This window comes from Ranitomeya variabilis, chromosome 2 (genome assembly GCF_051348905.1).
Source record: "Ranitomeya variabilis isolate aRanVar5 chromosome 2, aRanVar5.hap1, whole genome shotgun sequence".
NCBI lineage: Eukaryota > Metazoa > Chordata > Amphibia > Anura > Dendrobatidae > Ranitomeya > Ranitomeya variabilis.
Genome location: NC_135233.1, coordinates 663,695,739 through 663,718,074, shown reverse-complemented (window position 1 = coordinate 663,718,074; position 22,336 = coordinate 663,695,739). Strand labels below are relative to the sequence as shown.

The 22,336-nt window shown below is 51.4% G+C and overlaps 1 protein-coding gene across 1 annotated transcript in view; it reads right to left on the bottom strand.

The window, feature by feature from the left end:
- LRP11 (LDL receptor related protein 11) overlaps positions 1-22,336 on the bottom strand; it is a 67,612-nt gene that overhangs the window by 23,954 nt on the left and 21,322 nt on the right. Inside the window, exons 4-6 of the mRNA XM_077289231.1 lie at positions 11,956-12,090; positions 5,044-5,238; positions 4,022-4,078 (exon numbers count right to left, since the gene is read on the bottom strand). Coding sequence (XP_077145346.1) covers positions 4,022-4,078; positions 5,044-5,238; positions 11,956-12,090 — 387 coding nt within the window. The remainder of the gene's footprint in view (positions 1-4,021; positions 4,079-5,043; positions 5,239-11,955; positions 12,091-22,336) is intronic.

Below are 22,336 nucleotides of genomic sequence, written 5' to 3'. Positions count from 1 at the left end.
GGTGTGCCAGATCAGGACTAGCCTCCCTGGCACTCTTCCCTCTACCCCGCCTTCTATCTGTCACCCAGCTAACTGCCACACTGTCCTGCAGCTCCATCCTACCATCCCCCCCCTCATCTACCCCATTGAGCGTCTGCTCTGTGAGCAGAAGACTCCTCTCCATATTGTCTATGGATCTCAGTGTTGCCAGCTGCACATTTAGATCCAGTATCTGGGTTTCCAAATGCACAATGTGCTCACATCTCGCACAGCAGTATGCACCCTCGACCAGCTGGTCAAGGACTGCATACATGTGGCAGGACTGCATACATGTGGCAACGTTGCGGATTCGTGTGAGATTTTTCCGCACGATTTTTGAAAAATCTGCAGGTAAAAGGCACTGCGTTTTACCTACAGATTTACAGAGGATTTCCAGTGTTTTTTTGTGCGGATTTCACCTGCGGATTCCTATTGAGGAACAGGTGTAAAACGCTGCGGAATTCGCACAAAGAATTGACATGCTGCGGAAAATACAACGCAGCGTTTCCGCACGGAATTTTCCACACCATGGGCACAGCGGATTTGGTTTTCCATAGGTTTACATGGTACTGTAAACCTCATGGAAAACTGCTACGAATTCGCAGCGGCCAATCCGCTGCGCATCCGCGGCCAATCTGCTGCGCATCCGCGGCCAATCCGCTGCGGATCCGCAGCCAAATCCGCACTGTGTGCACATGCCCTAACCCTAACCCTACCCCTAACCCTAACCCTAGTGGAAAAAAAAAATATATATTTTCTTTTTTTTATTATTGTCCCTACCTATGGGGGTGATAAAGGGGGGGGGGGTTATTTATAATATTTTTTATTTTGATCGCTGTGATAGGTTCTATCACAGCGATCAAAATGTACTTGTAACGAATCTGCCGACCGGCAGATTCGGCGGGCGCACTACGCATGCGCCCGCCATTTTGGAAGATGGCGGCGCCCATGGAGAAGACGGACGGGCACCGGGAGCCTCGGTAAGTATAAGGGGGGGAGATCGGGGCACGGGGGGGAGATCGGGGCACGGGGGGGGCGTCGGAGCACAGGGGGGTGGCATAGGAGCACGGGGGGAGTGGACAGGAGGATGGGGGAGCGGAGCACAGGACGGAGGGGACTACGGGACAGATGGGGGGGGCGATCGGTGGGGTGGGGGGGGGCTCACATCAGGGTTTCCAGCCATGGCCGATGATATTGCAGCATCGGCCATGGCTGGATTGTAATATTTCACCAGTTTTTTAGGTGAAATATTACAAATCGCTCTGATTGGCAGTTTCACTTTCAACAGCCAATCAGAGCGATCGTAGCCACTGGGGGGTGAAGCCACACCCCCTGGGCTGAAGTACCACTCCCCCTGTCCCTGCAGATCGGGTGAAATTGGAGTTAACCCTTTCACCCGCTCTGCAGGGACGCGATCATTCCATGACGCCACATAGGCGTCATGGGTCGGATTGGCACGGGTTTTCATGATGCCTACGTGGCGTCAAAGGTCGGGAAGGGGTTAGATTCTATGTACACATAAAGTGACAGAGGAGATACCTGTACAAAAAGCCAGTAGGGGAGCGTGTTACTTCTACAGCTATAAATATGGGTAAGAGTCATTAATGATATGACTTGCTCCACCACCATTTGGGATAGTACTTTGATGGTCACTGACTTTATAACATATAATTTTGCTTCTCCAAAAATTAGAGTATCATCAAAATGTTAATCTATTTCAGTTCTTCCATACAAAAAGTGAGTATCATATATTATACAGAACCATTACAGCGTGATCTATTTCAAGTGTTTATTTCTGTTAATGTTGATGATTATGGCTTACAGCCAATGAAAATCCAAAAGTCATTATCTCAGTAAATTAGAATACTTTATAACACAAGCTTGAAAAATGATTTTAAAATCTGAAATGTTGACCTACTGAAATGTATGTTCAGCAAATGCACTCTATACTTGGTCGTAGCTCCTATTGCATCAATTACTGCATCAATGCAGCGTGACATGGAGGGGATCAGCCTGTGGCACTGCTGAGGTGTTATGGAAGCCCAGGTTGCTTTGATAGCAGCCTTCAGCTCGTCTGCATTGTTGGGTCCGGTGTCTCATCTTCCTCTTGACAATACCCCACAGATTCTCTATGGGTTAAGGTCAGGCGAGTTTCCTGGCCAATCAAGCACAGTGATACTGTTGTTCTTAAACCAGGTATTGGAACTTTTGGCAGTGTGGACAGGTGCCAAGTCCTGCTGGAGAATGACAGTTCCATCTCCAAAAAGCTTGTCGGCAGAGGGAAGCATGAAGGTCTCTAAAATTTCCTGGTAGACGGCTGTGCTGACTTTGGTCTTGATAAAACACAGTGGAGCTACACCAGCAGATGACATGGCTCCCCAAACCATCACTGATTGTGGAAACTTCACACTAGACCTCAAGCAGCTTGGATTGTGGTCTCTCCACTCTTGTTCAAGACTCTGGGACCTTGATTTCCAAATGAAATGCAAAATTTAATTTCATCTGAAAACAACACCTTGGACCACTGAGCAACAGTCCAGTTCTTGTTCTCCTTGGCTCAAGTAAGACACTTCTGGCATTGTCTATTGGTCATGAGTGGCTTGGCACAAGGAATGTGACACTTGTAGCCCATGTTTTGGATACGTCTGTGTGTGGTGGCTCTTGAAGCAATTACTCCAGCAAAAGTCCATTCCTTGTGAATCTCCCCAAAATTTTTGAATGGCCTTTTCTTAACAATCCTTACCAGGCTGCGGTTATCCCGATTGCTTGTGCACCTTTTTCTACCACACTTTTTCCTTCCACTCAACTTTCCATTAATATGCTTGGATACAGCACTGTGTGAACAACTAGCTTCTTAAGCAATGAGTTTTTGTGGCTTACCCTCCTTGTGGAGTGTGTCAATGACTGCCTTCTGGAGATCTGTCAAGTCAGCAGTCTTCCCCATGATTGTGGAGCCTACTGAAACAGACTAAGGGACCATTTTAAACAATTAGGTAGCCTTTGCAGGTGTTTTTGGCAATTATTCTAATTTACTGAGATAATGACTTTTGGGTTTTCATTGGCTGTAAGCTATAATCATCAACATTAACAGAAATAAACACTTGAAATAGATCATTCTGTAATGATTCTATATACCATACGAGTTTCACTTTTTATATTGAATAACTAAAATAAATTAACTTTTTGATGATATTCTAATTTTGTGAGAAGCACTTGTATATTACACCTTATGTGATGTTAGGAGTATGCCATTTTTTACAAGTATCTGCAATGTCACTTTATGTATACATTGAATCTAATGTGAAGGCCTGTTTTTCCAGTATTCATTCCTGTGGGGTGACACCACATTTTTGGTGCACCTTTGACCTGATTTGAAAAGCTCTGTTAATGATAAATCTGTTGTGTTACATGTATTGCATTGTATACTATAAATTACTTGTCATTAAAAATACACCTTTTAGAATATTTTCTGGTGGTTCGTATGCGCCATGTTTTTCTGTTTGAAAGGGAGAAAATAAGGTTGCGTTTTCAATGTAGCAGCTCAGTTCCAATCATTGGGGTGGTGTAGGAAGCAGTTACCATTATCGCGCACTACTCAGTGTGCACAACTGTAATCATCCAAAGAGCATTTCAACTGGCAGCCTGCCGGGCAGAGTATGCGTGCAGGGCAGACTGTCAATCAAAGTGCCAGGGAGTGATTCCAGTACAGTCAGTACATGGTCAGCAGTGATTGTAACTGCTCCCCGCACCATCCTGATGACTGGAGGTCAGCAGCTGCAGAGAAAATAAAACTTTATTTTCTCCCTGTAGGCGCTGCACCCTGGGTATAAATGCTATTTACCTGCAGATTGACCCTATATCTACAGGAAAATAGTGTTTCTGTAGGTAACAGGTTCTCTTTGCGTACTCAAAAACCCCTTTAATCCATCTACAGGTCACTCAATAACAGCATTAAAAAGCAAGTTGTTTTTGTAACTGGAAATATACAAAATCAGAAATATACCTGGTTCCACTTTCATGCTTCCACTTGGGTCCAACGTTGTGGAAGGTATAATGGCTCCTACACAAAGGCAAAATACATAATATCTAAGAACAGATATATTTCCTTTGCTAAACATTACGGTCATATAAACCATAGTGGCCATTATAAGTTTAGTAATTGTATGAATTAATTCTTATTCATTGGCTTATATATTATTTCTAGACATCTGAAGTATTTGAGTAATTTATTTTTCGGATGATCCCTAAAATGTTTTATGACCACTCCTAAAAGCATTTCAAAGTGAATCATAGGAAACAATAATACTGAAGATAATGTCATGCTGCCACTTCTTAGCTTATCTGTAACCTGTCAGCAGTTTTTTATAACCCAAAATAATATTTATTTTAAGTCGCTGTAATGCAGAGTAAATTAATAACTTTATTTTAGCAATCTGCATTTCCTTTTCAGATAAATCCAATTTTTATGCTAATGAGCCGCAGGGGCTTGGTCCTGCACTTACAGCTCTCCAGAGTCTCTCCCTCATTCCCTGCCCGCTGACGGTCTCCCATCACGGACTGACAGGTCCATCTTCTTTCAGTGACCTGCCCCCCCACCCGAAATCTCAGGCAGGAGCAGTCATTCCTTCACTTGTGGCTCATTATCATAAAAAGTGGACCAGGAATTTCTTTGAAAAGGAAACACAAATTGCTAAAACAAAGGTATTCAGTATTACAGCAACATAATATAGATCATATTAGTTTGGGGTATAAAAACCTACTGACAGGTTCCCTTTAAAAAAAAAAAAAATTCTTCTGCCGGCAGCTGCCACTAGGGGGAGCTGAGGAACTTTTTCCAGGCAGATCTACTAGAGCTGTATAAGTCAGTGTTCATACATAGACATAGAGGACGGGATCTGAAAATCAGAGTTCCGACCTCTATAAAGATATTAAAAGGAATCCGGATGTTAGGAACCATGTTGGAACCACCAGGTCCTATCTCTTGATTGTCTATATGACACATACCTGCTACATTAAATATCTTACCAGTCTTGAATTTATTATCCACATTCAGTTCCTCGAGAAGCGTCCGATTTTTTACACCGGTGGACACTGAAATCTTCTGTCCTGAGATTCTTGATTTTTCCACAGCGGATTCTCGCTCTTTATTGACCTCACCTCCCGTGCCATGGTTGTTCGTCTTGTCAGATACGTGAATCACAGTCTTCCGACCAGAACTGACTGCAGTACATATGATTGACTAGTTATATATCACACATACGGACATCAGCATCCAAAGCTAACAGTAACAACAAACTGCAAGCGGCATCCTGCCATGTTTCTGTGTGTACAAGTGAGATGTGATCATTTTTCAATACAAAAGAGGAGCTGCAGCAGCTGGGGCACAAAACTGTCTAATACACAGAGCAGCTGCTGAAGAACCTCTTTTGGCTAAATGAGAAAGTTATATATGTCATTCAATAAGGTGTAGGCACAAGAGAAGATTTGGTAGCTGTGTAGGAAGAGATTAGCAGTGGCTCTGCAGCACCACAGGTTCTGCAGTTGCATGCTCTGCAGTATATACTATATACAAAGTATAGTAACCCCATGGAGCTGGCTATAGTGTACTGTGCACGTCTGCACGTAAGAAGATAAAAGGGCCAGATTCATCATCTGTGCTTTTCTTCATTTTTGTGGTATTAATTATTATTAATTTTTTGGGCTCCAAATTCTTCAAAATGCCATGAATTTTGCACAAACTGAAAAATGATCTTTATTTTTGGCTTTTCCTTTTTGCGACTTTTTAGCACAAAATGTTGCATGTTCCACTAAAACATTGTAAAATTTTGCACAAAAAAAGGTTCAGGCGTATGTAAAATTACTGTGGGTGAGAAGGGGGATTCTGGAGTACATTTTTGCCAAAATGTTGAAACTTTAAAAAAAAAAAAAAAAATCGCACTTTATGAATCGGCCCAAAAAAAATCTGGAAACACTAAACCCCACTCACAATGATAAATGTAGAAAAAACAACAACAACAAAAACAGGATTTTTTTGGTTGCTTACCGTAAAATCTGTTTCTTGGAGCCTCCATTGGGGGACACAGGAACCATGGGGTGTATGCTGCTGCCACTAGGAGGCTGACACTATGCAAATAAAAAAGTTAGCTCCTCCTCTGCAGTGTACACCCCACCGACTGGCATTATACTCTTCAGTTAGTGAGAAAGCAGTAGGAGATAAGAAACAAGATTGAAAAACCATAACCACAAACTTGAGAATTGTAAACATAAGAACAGTCATAAAAACATATAACAGAAAACATTGGGAGGGAGCTGTGTCCCCCAATGGAGGCTCCAAGAAACAGATTTTACGGTAAGCAACCAAAAAATCCTGTTTTCTTTATCGCCTCTCATTGGGGGACACAGGAACCATGGGACGTCCCAAAGCAGTCCCAAGGGCGGGAAAAACAGACTTCCATCAGGTCAGAGGACTCACCACTGCCGCCTGCAAGATCCTTCTGCCTAGGCTGGCATCCGCCGAAGCGTAGGTATGGACCTTGTAAAATTTGGCGAACGTGTGGATGGAAGACCAAGTTGCCGCTTTGCAAAGCTGTAGAGCGGAAGCCCTGTGGCGCACCGCCCAGGAGGCGCCAACTGCCCGGGTAGAGTGAGCTTTAATCCCAGGAGGGGGCACTCTGTTCTTGACCCGGTAAGCCTCGAAAATTGCCATTCTGATCCAGCGAGCAATAGTCGCCTTAGAAGCCGGTTGGCCTCTGCGCGTGCCATCAGGAATGACGAAAAAGGAATCAGTCTTTCGAAAAGTGGAGGTTCTATCCAGGTAGATCCTCACAGCCCTGACAAGGTCCAGCTTGTTCAAAGAGCGCTCCAGAGGATGAGTCGGAGCTGGGCAATAGGAAGGTAAAATGATGTCCTCGTTGAGGTGGAAGGTTGAAATAGGAAGAAAAGAAGGTGGAGGTCGGAAGACCACCTTATCCTGGTGAATGACCAAAAACGGAGGTCGGCAAGACAGAGCCGCCAACTCGGAAACGCGGCGAATAGACGTGATGGCCACAAGAAAGGACACCTTCCAAGATAGAACTGATAGAGGAATCTCCCGAAGGGGCTCAAAGGGAGAAACCCTCAGGACGTCCAGTACCAGGTTCAAATCCCATGCATCCACAGGGGCCCTGTACGGCGGGACAGTGTGGGCCACTCCTTGAAGGAAGGTCTTAACCTGTGGCCGAGAAGTCTTCTGAAAGAGGATGGAAAGCGCAGAAACCTGGCCCTTCAGGGAGCTAAGAGCCAGGCCCGAATCCAGTCCTGCCTGAAGGAAGGCCAAAAGAGAAGGCAGGGAAAAGGTCATGGATGGAACGCGGTTGGACTCGCACCAACGGAAGTAAGCCTTCCAAGTACGGTAGTAGATCCTGGAAGACGAAGGCTTCCGAGCCTGAATCATGGTATGAATCACCCGGTCTGAAAGGCCGGACGCTCTTAGAACCGCGGTCTCAACAGCCACGCCGTTAAACTGAGCGACCGAGAATTCGGGTGGCAGATCGGACCCTGAGACAGCAGATCGGGCCTGTCTGGAAGGCGCCAGGGGGCGTCCGCGAGAAGGTTGACGAGCTCTGCGAACCAAGCTCTCCTGGGCCAATCCGGGGCGATCAGGATGACCGGCACTCCTTCCGCTTTGATCTTCTTCAACAGTTTGGGAAGAAGTGGGAGGGGTGGAAACAGGTAAGGCAGCCCGAACTGTGACCAAGGGATGGCCAGAGCATCGACGCCCACTGCGAGAGGATCGCGAGACCTGGAGACGAACTGCGGAACCTTCCTGTTCATTCGAGACGCCGTGAGGTCCACGTCCGGAGTCCCCCATCGAAGACAAATCTGATGGAAGACCTCCGAATGCAAGGACCATTCCCCTGCCGCGAGGCCCTCGCGGCTGAGGAAGTCGGCGGCCCAGTTGTCCACGCCGGGGATATGCACCGCCGATATCACTGGAACTGTAGCCTCTGCCCAAAGGAGGATCCTGGAGACCTCGGCAAGGACTAGGGAGCTCCGGGTCCCCCCCTGATGGTTGACATATGCCACGGCCGTGGCGTTGTCCGTCTGGACCCGGACTGGCAGGCCCCTGAGAATAGTTTCCCAGTGGCGGAGGGACAGAAAAATGGCCCGAATTTCGAGGACATTGATTGGCAGAGACGACTCCTGCGACGACCAACGGCCCTGGACTGTTAGGTGGCGAAACACCGCACCCCAGCCGAGCAGGCTGGCGTCTGTCGTTACCACCTGCCAGTGAACTGGAAGAAAGGACCTGCCCTGGGAGACAAGAGGTGACGTCAGCCACCAGTTGAGACTGTTTGACCCGAGAAGAGAGACGGATTGGCCGATCCAGGGAGAAGACAGACCTGTCCCATTGAGACAGAATGGCTTGCTGGAGGGGCCGCGAGTGAAATTGGGCGAAGGGAATCGCTTCCAATGTTGCTACCATCCTCCCCAGAGCCCTCATGGCCGAACGGAGAGAGAGAGGCCGAGGACCCTGGAGCAAGCGTATGTCCCGAAAAAGAGTGGATTTCTTGTCTTTGGGAAGGAAGACTCTGGACTGGCGAGTGTCGAAGAGCATGCCCAGAAAGATGATGCGCTGAGAAGGGATAAGGCAGGACTTCTTCCGGTTGACCAGCCACCCGAAACGGACTAAGGTGTCGATAAGAATAGACAGGCTTTCGTGAGCCTGAGCAAAGGACGGAGCCTTGATGAGGATGTCGTCGAGGTAAGGAAAAAGGACCAGGCCTCTGACCCTCAAGATGGCCATCAGTGCTGCCATGATCTTTGTGAACACCCTTGGCGCGGTTGCGAGGCCGAACGGCAGGGCAACGAACTGAAAATGTTCCCGGAGCACTGCAAAGCGCAGGAAACGGTGATGTCCAGGAAAAATCGGGACATGTAGGTAGGCGTCCTGGATGTCGATTGAGCACAGAAATTCCTGGGCCTCCATGGAAGCAATTACTGAAACGAAGAGATTCCATCCTGAAGCGTCTCAGATGAACTCTCCTGTTCAGCAATTTGAGGTCCAGAATGGGACGAACCTTGCCGTCCTTTTTCGGTACCACAAAAAGGTTCGAGTAGAAACCCGTGAAACGTTCTTTTTCTGGTACGGGAACGATAACCCCGGCTTTGAGGAGAGAAGCGATGGCTGCAAAGAAGCCCGGAACTAAAGCGGGATCTCTTGGAGGACGGGATTCGAAGAAACGATCCCGGGGTCGTGAAACGAACTCGATCTTGTATCCCGAAGATACAACTTCCCTGACCCATGCGTCCTCTACTGCGGAAAGCCAGACGTCCCTGAAAAAGAGAAGACGGCCGCCCATCCTGGGAGTTGGGCTGGAGTCTTGCTGAGAGTCATGCAGAGGTGGATCTTCCAGTCCTGGACCTGGAGGATCTACCCTGGGAATAGCGAGGACGCCAGGACGGAGTGGGTCTAAAGGACACCGCCTTCTTCTCTTGACGTGCCTGTGGCCTCTGTTGCTGCTGGGAAAAGGAGCTAGACGCCGCAAAACGGCGAAAAGGCCGGAAGGGACGAAACTGCCGTCTAGGAGGGCGACGAGGCTTAGCCTGGGGGAGAAGAGAACTTGTACCTCCGGTGGCGTCCTTAATGATTTGGTCCAGCTGGGAACCAAATAGACAAGAGCCCTGGAAGGGCAGGCTGGTAAGTGACTTCTTGGAAGATAAGTCCGCCTGCCAGGCCTTGAGCCAAACGGTCCGGCGGATGGCAACAGCATTGCTGGAAGCCTGAGCCGCACAAGACGCGGTATCCAGGGAGGCGGAGACCAGGTATTCACCAGCGTGGGAAATTTGGTTGGCAAGCTCCGCTAGTTGCGCGGGAGGCGCCCCGTCCAGGATACCTCGACGGAGATCTTTGGCCCATTTGGAAATAGATTTAGAAACCCAAGTAGAAGCAAAAGCTGGGCATAGCGCTGCCGCAGCCGCTTCAAAGGCTGACTTCGCAAAGGATTCTACAACTCTATCGTTAGAGTCCTTCAGAGATGCTCCGCCAGACAGTGGAAGCACCGTGTTGGTGGACAGCCTGGAAACAGGGGGATCCACCGAGGGAGAGACCGTCCAATTGGCGGTAAGTTCTGGAGGAAAAGGATATAACACACCCAGGCGTTTTCCCCTCTGAAAACGTCTGGTCGGGTTCTCTCTCTCTCTCTCTGGACAAGATTTCCACGAATTCAGGATGAGGAGCAAAAAACTTGGAAGGTGGTTTGGCCCGTCTAAACGAAACCGCCTGATCTGCGGGTTCCGTAGAGGGATCCTTGATGCCACAGGTTTGGTTTATTGCCCCAATGAGATTCTGGACCATATCCCTCATAGTGGCGATTTGGTTAGAATCCAGCTCCGAAATATCCTCCGAGGGCGCATCAGAGAGAGCCTCGCCTGACTCAGGGGAGGAGGATCGGGGGGACACCGACCGCAGGGGAGGGCCGTGTGGCGAGATGGAACGCGAAGAGGACTCAGACCGACAGTCCTGCCTGGACCTTTTGTGGCGTATCAAGGAGGGCTCGGGCGGTGGTTCCTGGGACCCGCTGGCTACTGCGGGGGTCTGCAGAGGTAATCGATCCAGCACGGACACCAGAGTTTGAGACACCCGTGTTAAATCGGCCACCGATTGAGACAGAGTGGAGGCCCAGCCTGGGATGGGGGTATCACTCTCGGGCGGATCAGCCGGGGGAACCTGGGCAGTGGGAACAATTGGGTTGCTGCAGGCCTGACAGAGCGGAGAGGACTGACCTGAGGGAAGTTTGCTGTTACAGGACGAACATGCAAAGTACTTGACTAAGACAGAAGCTGAAGAAGTAGGAGGACGAGAGCGGCCCCCTTTAGAGTTAGACATCTTGAGAGGTCCCTGAAGAAAATGCCAGCGGTTAGGGGACAGTGGGGCAGAGGGGGGTGTCAGTCTGCAGAGCAGCTACTCACGGACCCGGTCCTGTAAGAAGTCCCACTTGTCGATGGAGAAGTCCTGCCCTGAGATGCTGTATTCTGCGCAGATCGTGCTGTGCAGAAGAGATGAGGGAGTGCTGCGTGAGCTCCTCTGCTCGGTGAACGCAAGGCGCCTCCAGTCTTGCTTGGGAGCCCCCCGCGCATTAATGGAACTTCTATTCCCCCACATTGCGGGGGAGAACAGGGGAAAATCTGGGAAGTTTAGGGAAATACTCACCTAAACATCCCACGTCGTCCGCTACTAACCTGGGGGGAATGAGACGTCCACGGCTCTGTGATGGACGTCCTCGTCTCCTCCGACCGACAGGCTCTGGTGGGCGAGTGGGTTGGGGGACGGAGCCAGGACCGGACTTCTGAGCACGCTTGTGTGCTAGGATCTTGGTCCTGGATAGGGATCTATGAGGATACGGGGTGGCAGTACACGCCGTACTCATAGTCCGCCTTGTGGGACTACAGGTGTGACTGTTCACCCTGTATCCCTCCGGAAAACCTGAAAAGAAACGACGCACATTGAGGTAGAAAAGGGTCTAATGAAAGACCCGTGTCCACCTCCTACTGACACTAAGCTAAACTGGAGAGTATAATGCCAGTCGGTGGGGTGTACACTGCAGAGGAGGAGCTAACTTTTTTATTTGCATAGTGTCAGCCTCCTAGTGGCAGCAGCATACACCCCATGGTTCCTGTGTCCCCCAATGAGAGGCGATAAAGAAAACACATTAAATAGACTTTCAAAAAAGGTAAAAATTAAAACCAGAATTGGGCACAAATGCAAAAGAACGAGACTAAAAGCAATAATGAAGTGGGCCGCAAATACCGAACACATGTGAACGAGTCCGTCCTTCTGAAGACAAGATTATGGCTGCTGTTGACAAGACATACGATGGCAGCTTTCATGAAGCATCAGCAGGTGTGATGCCTCAAGTCATGACTTGATGCTCCTGAATGTGGTGCAGAATGACTCACGGTTCTGGCAGAAGGCTTCGTCAGAGCCATCCGGACACTGCACCACTCGGTCACAGGCCAGTGTGATATCTATGCAGCAGCCGTCGTCACAGATAAACTGGTAGCGGGAACAGGCTCCGCTGCAGGATGTGGACGCTGCGAGAGAAGGAGACAGTGTACATTATATCAGTGGGGGGATTACCTATAGAAATGCCCCGACTGCCTATTACTGGGGAAAGCTCTGGGGGGCTACACGTCTCCGATACTAAAGGTGTGTGTCAGTCCTGCTAACAGAAGGGGACCAGAGCTGTGCTGATATATTGGTATACTAGATGTTAGATACGTAGGTGGACACACTCTTGTTTTAGAGGCCTGCAGGTCTATCTATCACTAGGTGTGGGCCCTCCTGCACAGGGTGTGGAGTCGGTAAGCCAAAACTCCGACTACTCCATTTCCATGACACCGACTCCACCAAATTGGGCTCCGACTGACTCCACAGCCCTGCTTCTGCAGACGTGGTGAAATGGACAGCCATGCTTTGTGTTCTTCATCTATGTCCAGGCCTAAGTCTAATAATGTTTGGACATTGAATAGACAAATAATTCTATGTGGATTTGCTGGTTTGATTTTTGGAGGTTGAATGGCGATAAATAATATTTTTATTGCACATTTTCTTTAAGTAATTCTCATTATGCATACATACACACATTGCAGAAAATGTATGCTGCAGAAATAGAAGTGTCACCCAAGTCCATTACTAAGCACTGAGTCGGGTGATGTACCCTTGTAGCACTGGGTCCGGAGATAAAATCCCATCTGCGACCACATCTGCACGGTGTTTGCATTCTTTCCCCACCTTCGCAAGGGTTTCCTCTGAAGTCTCCAGTTTCCTTCTACACTCCAATGATAGGGAATTTAGATCATGAACCCCAGTGGAAACTATGATGAATTTTGGGAATTAATAGGTAAGAAAAATAAATAAATCTGCATTGAAAATCCAAACAAAAATGAGAATGCTGCAACCTTGCAATCCGCAGCATGCTTTTATTTTTGTGCAGATTTTTTTTTTTAAAAACCCATTGACTTGCATCGTTCAGTAAATTATTCCGAATCTGCGATGTGTGAATTTGGCCTTACATGTAAATATTTTCTTAATGCATTGCATGTGAAGTTCCTGTGTTTGACACTAGATGGCAATATTTTCCCATGGATCAGATGTGAACTTTAGTAACTCTGACTTAGGTCTCTTTCAAATGTCCGTGTCTCCGGTACGTGTGGTGACAGGTTTCACATGTACCAGAGACACTAACACAGGTAGACCAATTCAAGTGAATGGGTCTGTGCATATGTCAGTGTGTTTCCACAGACCATGTGTCCTTGTGACCCACACGTAGACATGTCCGTTTTTTACCGCAAAATGTCCCGCACACGTGCAAATGGATGACACACTCGGATGTCATCCGTGTGACACGTCCAGGCCCCTGAGAAGCAGCACTACAGTAAGCGCTGTTCCCCGGCGCTGAAGACCACTCTCATCATTCTCCCCTGCTCTGCCGGTAATCAGCGCGAGCAGAGGAGAATGATGAGAGTTGTATTCAAGTGAGAACAATGAGAGCAGGTGGCGGCTGACAGGACTATTAGGCTGCCATCACACTAGCAGTATTTGGTCAGTATTTTACATCAGTATTTGTAAGCCAAAACCAGGAGTGGGTGATAAATGCAGAAGTGGTGCATATGTTTCTATTATACTTTTCCTCTGATTGTTCCATTCCTGGTTTTAGCTTACAAATACTGATGTAAAATACTGACCAAATACTGCTAGTGTGACGGCAGCCTTAGGCTAGGTTCACATTGCATCAAGTACATGGCGTTAAACGGATCCGTTAAACGCATGTACAGAAAAGGTTAAATTTTGTTGAAAAATCGGCATCACGTTAACGCTTGCGTTAACGATTGTGACCCCGTTTTCCCTCATTTGGATGTCCGTTCGCGATGTATCCGTTTGTCTGCGTTTGTCACAGTCAATAAAGTTTTTTTTTTTGTTGTTTTTTTTTTTTCTCCTTTTGTCATCATCGGGGTGTGGGTGTAGACTCATTCTCCATTTTGAAAGCATTGAGTGAACTTTTGCTAGCAAGATGTTTGTGTCTGAGCTCGTTAGATTTCGCTTGATGCGGTTGCGACTTCGCCAGAGAAAGCGTAGTTCGCAAAGGAGATATTGGATCCACGAAGTGAATTTCTTGCGGAGTACATATGGTGCCTTTCACACCCTGTACCTTCAGCTTCGGGATCACCCTTCAAAATTCCAACGCTATCTACGGATGTCCATTGAGACCTTTGATGTTCTGCTCTCACACGTGAAGGCTGAGATACATCATCATCGCAGCACTTTCCTTGAAAGCATCTGTGCGGAGGAACGTTTAGTAGTGACTGTGAGGTAATTATAGTGCTTTGGAACAAAGCACTATACTGTTATTCCACCGTGGTAAACTTCTTATTCTTATTATTATTATTCAGTCCGCACGTAATGCGGCCCGAACCGCTAAACTCACAGACTCCAGTGAGGTGTCATTTCGAAGCCAGCGTTCTTGAGAGGTGTGCTAAGTATTTTTCGTGTCGATCGGATTTGTAGTTTTGGCGCAATTTGCGTTTGAAAAAAGTGTCTCAATGCATTTCAATAGGGAAATTTTCCAATACGTTTACAATGGGCCTGATTTCTGAGGCAATTTCTAAAAATAACTGCCACCTGGCTGATTACCTCATTGATATGCGCAGTGAGACCCAGTTACTATGCCAACGCCTATAAACTCTACCAGCCCACCAGGTCACAAGTTTTGTCAGATAATATCAGCTCTTAAAGTGACAGTACAGCACAATTACAAAGCCCTATCTGTAGTCTTATCATTATTGCCCCGCTCACCAAATCGGACCCAGCCCACCAAATCGGACCAGAGTGCCCCCGCTTGCCAAATCGGACCCAGAGTGGCGCCGCCCGTCAAGTCGGACCCAGAGTGGCGCCGCCCGCCAAATCGGACCCAGAGTGGCGCCGCCCGCCAAATCGGACCCAGAGTGGCGCCGCCCGCCAAATCGGACCCAGAGTGGCGCCGCCCGCCAAATCGGACCCAGAGTGGCGCCGCCCGCCAAATCGGACCCAGAGTGGCGCCGCCCGCCTAATCGGACCCAGAGTGGCGCCGCCCGCCAAATCGGACCCAGAGTGGCGCCGCCCGCCAAATCGGACCCAGAGTGGCGCCGCCCGCCAAATCGGACCCAGAGTTGCGCCGCCCGCCAAATCGGACCCAGAGAGGCGCCGCCCGCCAAATCGGACCCAGAGTGGCGCCGCCCGCAAAATCGGACCCAGAGTGGCGCCGCCCGCCAAATCGGACCCAGAGTGGCGCCGCCCGCCAAATCGGACCCAGAGTGGCGCCGCCCGCCAAATCGGACCCAGAGTGGCGCCGCCCGCCAAATCGGACCCAGAGAGGCGCCGCCCGCAAAATCGGACCCAGAGTGGCGCCGCCCGCCAAATCGGACCCAGAGTGGCGCCGCCCGCCAAATCGGACCCAGAGTGACCCGGGCCGCCAAATCGGACCCAGAGTGGCGCCACCCGCCAAATCGGACCCAGAGTGGCGCCGCCCGCCAAATCGGACCCAGAGTGGCGCCGCCCGTCAAATCGGACCCAGAGTGACCCGGGCCACCAAATCGGACCCAGAGTGACCCGGGCCACCAAATCGGACCCAGAGTGACCCGGGCCACCAAATCGGACCCAGAGTGACCCGGGCCACCAAATGGGACCCAGAGTGACCCGGGCCACCAAATGGGACCCAGAGTGACCCGGGCCACCAAATGGGACCCAGAGTGACCCGGGCCACCAAATGGGACCCAGAGTGACCCGGGCCACCAAATGGGACCCAGAGTGACCCGGGCCACCAAATGGGACCCAGAGTGACCCGAGCCACCAAATGGGACCCAGAGTGACCCGGGCCACCAAATGGGACCCAGAGTGACCCGGGCCACCAAATGGGACCCAGAGTGACCCGGGCCACCAAATGGGACCCAGAGTGACCCGGGCCACCAAATGGGACCCAGAGTGACCCGGGCCACCAAATGGGACCCAGAGTGACCCGGGCCACCAAATGGGACCCAGAGTGACCCGGGCCACCAAATGGGACCCAGAGTGACCCGGGCCACCAAATGGGACCCAGAGTGACCCGGGCCACCAAATGGGACCCAGAGTGACCCGGGCCACCAAATGGGACCCAGAGTGACCCGGGCCACCAAATGGGACCCAGAGTGACCCGGGCCACCAAATGGGACCCAGAGTGACCCGGGCCACCAAATGGGACCCAGAGTGACCCGGGCCACCAAATGGGACCCAGAGTGACCCGGGCCACCAAATGGGACCCAGAGTGACCCGGCCCACCAAATGGGACCCAGAGTGACCCGGCCCACCAAATGGGACCCAGAGTGACCCGGCCCACCAAATGGGACCCAGAGTGACCCGGCCCACCAAATGGGACCCAGAGTGACCCGGCCCACCAAATGGGACCCAGAGTGACCCGGCCCACCAAATGGGACCCAGAGTGACCCGGGCCACCAAATGGGACCCAGAGTGACCCGGGCCACCAAATGGGACCCAGAGTGACCCGGCCCACCAAATGGGACCCAGAGTGACCCGGCCCACCAAATGGGACCCAGAGTGACCCGGGCCACCAAATGGGACCCAGAGTGACCCGGGCCACCAAATGGGACCCAGAGTGACCCGGGCCACCAAATGGGACCCAGAGTGACCCGGGCCACCAAATGGGACCCAGAGTGACCCGGGCCACCAAATGGGACCCAGAGTGACCCGGCCCACCAAATGGGACCCAGAGTGACCCGGCCCACCAAATGGGACCCAGAGTGACCCGGCCCACCAAATGGGACCCAGAGTGACCCGGCCCACCAAATGGGACCCAGAGTGACCCGGCCCACCAAATGGGACCCAGAGTGACCCGGCCCACCAAATGGGACCCAGAGTGACCCGGCCCACCAAATGGGACCCAGAGTGACCCGGGCCACCAAATGGGACCCAGAGTGACCCGGGCCACCAAATGGGACCCAGAGTGACCCGGGCCACCAAATGGGACCCAGAGTGACCCGGGCCACCAAATGGGACCCAGAGTGACCCGGGCCACCAAATGGGACCCAGAGTGACCCGGGCCACCAAATGGGACCCAGAGTGACCCGGCCCACCAAATGGGACCCAGAGTGACCCGGCCCACCAAATGGGACCCAGAGTGACCCGGCCCACCAAATGGGACCCAGAGTGACCCGGCCCACCAAATGGGACCCAGAGTGACCCGGCCCACCAAATGGGACCCAGAGTGACCCGGCCCACCAAATGGGACCCAGAGTGACCCGGCCCACCAAATGGGACCCAGAGTGACCCGGGCCACCAAATGGGACCCAGAGTGACCCGGGCCACCAAATGGGACCCAGAGTGACCCGGGCCACCAAATGGGACCCAGAGTGACCCGGGCCACCAAATGGGACCCAGAGTGACCCGGGCCACCAAATGGGACCCAGAGTGACCCGGCCCACCAAATGGGACCCAGAGTGACCCGGCCCACCAAATCGGACCCAGAGTGACCCGGCCCACCAAATGGGACCCAGAGTGACCCGGCCCACCAAGCCTCAACCCTGAGGGGCTACAACTACCAAACCAGCGCCTGAGGGGCACCCAAGTGTGAAAGTCTTGCAGGGGCAGCCCGGGCACCATTCCAAAGCACTATCTGTAGTTCCTTCAGGAAATACCCATCTAGTTATACATTTTTTTTCTCATTCTAATGACAAAGACTAGATGTAGGTATCGTGGGGCATAATGTTCATTTGAATATTCTATTGTATGTAGCCTTTTAGTTGTCCTTTAAAATCCTAAACAATTTCCTTTTTTTTTTTCTTTTTCAATGCCGACAGATATCTGGCTACCGGAGAATCTTTTGCGTCACTGCATTACCAATTTAGACTGGGGAAGTCAACAATTTGCCAACTGGTTCGGGAAACTTGTGATGCCATTTGGAACAACTTGCAACCACTTGTGCTACCAACCCCGACATCAGAAATGTGGCTAGCGATTTCCCAACAGTTCGAGGATGTGGCTAATTTCCCCAATTGTATTGGTGCCGTTGACGGCAAGCACATTCGGATTCAGAAACTAGCACATAGTGGGTCCCTGTACTATAATTATAAAAAATACTTCTCGATAATCTTGATGGCTATTGCGGATGCAAGATACCGTTTCGTAGCTGTGGATATTGGTGCGTATGGCCGGACAAACAATCTGTCACGCCCTACAGATGGGTCTATCGGGTGGACCCTCTGGACCGCAAATACAGCGGTTGCTGATACCAGGAAGGGAGAGCCAGACCAAGAAAGCAGGTTCAAAAGGTTTATTGTAAAGTAATACAAATACTAGGGGAGACTCCCCAAAGGAGGGCCACAGGACCACAACACCAGGGTGCCTCTAAGGAGTCCAAGGCTTGGAGTGACCCCTATACAGGGATTTCCCCTTGACCACCAATAGAGGGTCCGATGAAGCAGACACCTGTGTTAAACCGACCTGCGAGGCTGGGGAGAAATGAACTGAAAAGACAGGGCAGAACGTGGAACTAGGAAGCAGGCTGAAGACTGCAGGGAATCGTCCAGGATCCAGGACACAGGATGCCGAGAAGGCCAGACACGATCCTAGGGGAAAAAGGAACACAGAGTAAGGCAAGCAAACTGGATTGGTAAGCATAGCAGGACAAGACCTGGAGCAGCAACTTCAGGATAATAGAAGTTGCCCAGGCGGAGTCCAGGAGTGACTGAGATCCTTTTATCCCTCCAGCCTGCAGGTGATAGGCCGGGAGGAGGGGCAGTGAGTAGGAACGGGCTGGCCGTTTAAGAAGCCAGAGAGCTGGCCTGCCCGCCCCCTATGCACTCCCTAGGAGAGGGAGAGGAACGAGGAAGTGCAGCAGACATGGGAGCAAGGACCCGGGCCGCATGTCTGCAGGGATGGACCCCGGAGCGCCGGCGGATGACCGGAGCGTGACCCTGCTGGCTCAGGACAGAACCGGAGGAGGTAAGAACAGGCGGGGAAGAGAAAGTAGGTGCCCCGGACCGCGAGGTGGTGACAGTACCCCCCCCTCCAGGCCCCCCCGGGCGGCGACTGGCAAGGAACCGACGTAGGAGACGAGGAGCATGGATGTTGCCCTCCGGTTCCCAGGACCTCTCCTCAGGACCAAACCCCTTCCAGTCGACCAGGTACCATGTGGCACGCCCTCTCTTCTTCACGTCCAGAATGGCACTGACCTCATACTCGTCATTGGCCGATATAGGAGGAGGACGCTCTCCCGGATCCTGGGAGAAGCGGTTGAGGATCACAGGCTTGAGGAGGGAACGGTGGAAAGAATTATGTATTCGCAGAGAAGGAGGCAGTCGTAGCTGATAGCACACATCGTTGAGTCTCCGGGACACCTCGAACGGTCCGATGTACCGAGGTCCGAGCTTGAAGGAGGGCACCTTAAGGCGGACGTACTTGGCTGATAACCATACCTTGTCACCCGGTTGAAACATCTGGGCATCAAGTCTTCTTTTGTTGGCATGGTCCTTCATACGCTGGGATGCTTTCTCAAGAGCTACACGAGTCTTGTTCCAGATGTCGGCGAAGTCACGAGCCACGGCCTCTGCTGCAGGATTGGTAGTAGCGATGTCCAAGGGGGTCGGGATCCTCGGGTGCTGCCCATATACAATAAAGAATGGAGTGTTACGTGAAGACTCACCAACATGATTATTGTACGAGAACTCCGCCCAAGGCAGTAGGGACGTCCAGTTGTCGTGGTGTGCGTTGACAAAGTGCCGTAGATAACCTGCCAACACCTGGTTTACCCGTTCCACCTGTCCGTTAGTCTGTGGATGATAAGCCGAAGAGAAGTCCAAGGTAATATCGAGTTTCCTGCAGAGAGACCGCCAGAATCGGGACACGAATTGAACTCCCCTATCGGAAACAATGTTGGAGGGTAACCCATGCAACCGGAGGATATGTAGAACAAACAACTCGGCCAGCTTGGGTGCCGAAGGAAGACCAGGCAGAGAAACGAAGTGACCCATCTTGGAAAATCTGTCCACCACGACCCAGATGACAGTATTCCCGGAGGATGCAGGAAGATCCGTGATGAAGTCCATTGCAATGTGTTGCCATGGTTTTGATGGTACAGGCAAGGGCAAGAGTTGACCGGCGGGAAGCCGTTTGGGGGTCTTGTTGCAGGCACAGGAAGAACAGGCAGAGACGTAGTCTGTCACCTCTTGACGCATCCCAGGCCACCAGTAGTACCGGCCGATCAACTGTAGGGTCTTAGTCAGACCCGCGTGCCCAGCTAGTAAGGAGGAATGTCCCCAGCGGAGGATGCGTTCTCGATTAGGTTCAGGCACCAGCGTCTTCCCTGGGGGTACCTGCGACAGTCGGAGCGGTGCAACCATGATCACCTTGGATGGATCGATGATGGGACGAGGTTCCTCCTCATGATCGTCGGTAAGAAAAGAGCGGGAGAGGGCGTCAGCCTTGACATTCTTAGCTGCGGGACGAAAATGAAGACGGTAATCAAACCGAGCAAAGAATAAAGACCAACGGGCCTGGCGAGGATTGAGCCTCTGGGCAGAGTGGAGATAGGCCAAGTTCTTGTGGTCAGTGTAGATCACCACCGGGTGCACTGCTCCCTCTAGGAGGTAACGCCACTCCTCCAAGGCCATTTTGATGGCAAGCAACTCACGGTCACCAATGGAGTAATTCCGCTCACAGGGGGAAAAGGCCTTCGAAAAGAAGCCGCAAGAGACCTTACGTCCGGAGGCGGCTCTCTGCGTGAGGACGGCCCCGGCACCTGTGGAGGATGCGTCCACCTCCAGAAAGAACTGCTTCTCAGCGACGGGCCTGTGCAGGGCTGGTGCGGCGGAGAAGGCCCGTTTGAGTGCCTGGAAGGAGCACTCAGCCTCTGGAGCCCATCCATTAGCAGGTGTTCCCTTGCGTGTGAGTGCAGTGAGGGGTTTGACCAGATCCGAGAAGTGCGGGATAAACTGCCGGTAGTAGTTGGCGAATCCCAAGAAGCGCTGGATGGCTTTGATCCCGACCGGCCGAGGCCAGTTCATGATGGCCGACACTTTATCAGGATCCATCTCCAGCCCAGAGTCAGAGACGATGTATCCAAGGAACGGCAGAGAAGACCGCTCGAAGAGGCATTTCTCATACTTGGCGTACAAACGGTTCTCCCGTAATCGAAGGAGAACTCGTCGGACGTCTCTTCTGTGTGTGGGTAGGTCTGGGGAGAAAACCAAGATGTCATCTAGGTATACCACAACACATACGTACAGCAAGTCACGGAAGACGTCGTTCACGAACTCCTGGAAGACGGCTGGTGAATTGCACAGTCCGAAGGGCATCACCCGGTATTCGAAGTGCCCATCACGGGTGTTGAAGGCGGTTTTCCACTCGTCACCGGCCCGGATGCGGACAAGGTTGTAAGCCCCTCGCAGGTCCAGCTTGGTGAACAACCGGGCTCCCCGGAGCCGATCGAAGAGTTCTGGAATAAGAGGCAGAGGGTATTTATTCTTTACCGTGATGGCGTTTAATCCACGGTAGTCAATGCAAGGACGCAAAGACCCGTCCTTCTTTTTCACGTAGAAGAACCCGGCTCCGACAGGGGATGTGGACCTCTGGATGAATCCCCGGGCCAAGCTGTCTGTGACGTATTCTGACATCGCCTGGGTCTCAGCAGGGGACAGTGGGTAGATTCGTCCTGTAGGAAAAGAGGCACCTGGAACCAAATCGATGGGACAATCATAAGGCCTGTGCGGGGGCAAGACCTCTGCTTCTCGTTTATCGAAGACGTCCGCATATGCCCAGTAGGCCTCCGGAAGTCCAGGCAAGGACGTAGGTGAGGGAGGCAAACGGATAGGCCGGACGGACAGCAGGCAATGGCTATGGCAGGCCGAACCCCAACGCTGGATCTCCCCACTTCGCCAGTCTATGACTGGCTCATGCATACGCAGCCATGGCAGACCGAGCAAGAAAGGTGGGGAGAGAGTGGGTAGCACGAGAAAGGCAATCCTCTCAGTATGGAGAGCTCCGATCTGAATCTCCACCTCACTGGTAATGCCCTCAACGGAGTCTTGTATGGGTCTCCCATCAACGGAGGTGATGGTGCGGGGATGCTGCAGGGGGTGTATAGGGATGCCGAGGCGGAGAGCCATGTCTCGCTGAATAAAGTTACCTGCAGATCCCGAGTCCAAATACGCCAACTCTGAGAACCGCCTGTCACCAATTTTCACCTGTATGGAAACAGTTAATGGTAGAGAGGTATCACTCTCACCTAGGATGGCCTCTCTTACCTGTCCTAGG